Source organism: Seriola lalandi, unplaced genomic scaffold (assembly GCF_002814215.2).
Source record: "Seriola lalandi dorsalis isolate HSWRI2012SDOR001 ecotype SW California unplaced genomic scaffold, Sedor1 jcf7180002053599, whole genome shotgun sequence".
Classification (NCBI taxonomy): Eukaryota; Metazoa; Chordata; class Actinopteri; order Carangiformes; family Carangidae; genus Seriola; species Seriola lalandi.
Window position 1 is genome coordinate 5,191 of NW_019524152.1, and position 624 is coordinate 5,814.

Genomic DNA, 624 nt, shown 5'->3' on the forward strand with positions numbered 1-624 from the left:
GTAGTGTGGGTTCTAACACTGTCATTCTGACTGCAGTGGACTAGGTGCAGCAGAATGAGAGTAATATCAGAACGTTATGTGATGTAGCTGCAGAGGGACTCCAGGTAATTTGGTCTTTCGTGTTTGTGTCTGAGATTGTGCAGAAATGAAATGAGATGGTTGAGCTGTTATGAGCTCTGAGGCAGTAAATGAAATGAAAAACCTTCATCCCAGTGTTCCTCCTGGGGGTCCTCACAGTCTCTGCTCTGTTCTTTATCACATGGAGTAAGATGTTAGAAAGTCATGTTGACACATCCGGATGTTACTTTCTTTATTACAGTAAAATTACCTTTATGTACTGCAGCTTTAATTTCTCCTCTTCGATCTGTCTCCTCTTCTTGGCGATGTCCTCTTGGATTCTTCTTTTGTCCTGTGGGGGGGGGGGCGCAAACACATGTTAGCATCATGTGTACATTTTACAGCTCGGAAACTATTCCACCTGTTCTTCCTCTCCTGCTGACGCTTCAACCTTCAGCTGACAGCTGGACACCAGCAGCCACAAATAGCTAAAAAGCAATACAGCCTTCATGGCCTGACCCGATGTACCTGTGTGTGTGTGTGTGTGTGTGTGTGTGTGTGTGTTCT

The 624-nt window shown here is 45.0% G+C and overlaps 1 protein-coding gene across 1 annotated transcript in view; it reads right to left on the reverse strand.

Annotated features, from left to right (window-relative positions):
- LOC111651362 (palmdelphin-like) overlaps window positions 1-624 on the reverse strand; it is a gene marked incomplete at its 3' end in the record, with an annotated part of 4,918 nt that overhangs the window by 1,138 nt on the left and 3,156 nt on the right. The window contains exon 2 of the mRNA XM_023401349.2: window positions 329-409. Within this exon, the coding sequence (XP_023257117.1) occupies window positions 329-409 (81 nt within the window). The remainder of the gene's footprint in view (window positions 1-328; window positions 410-624) is intronic.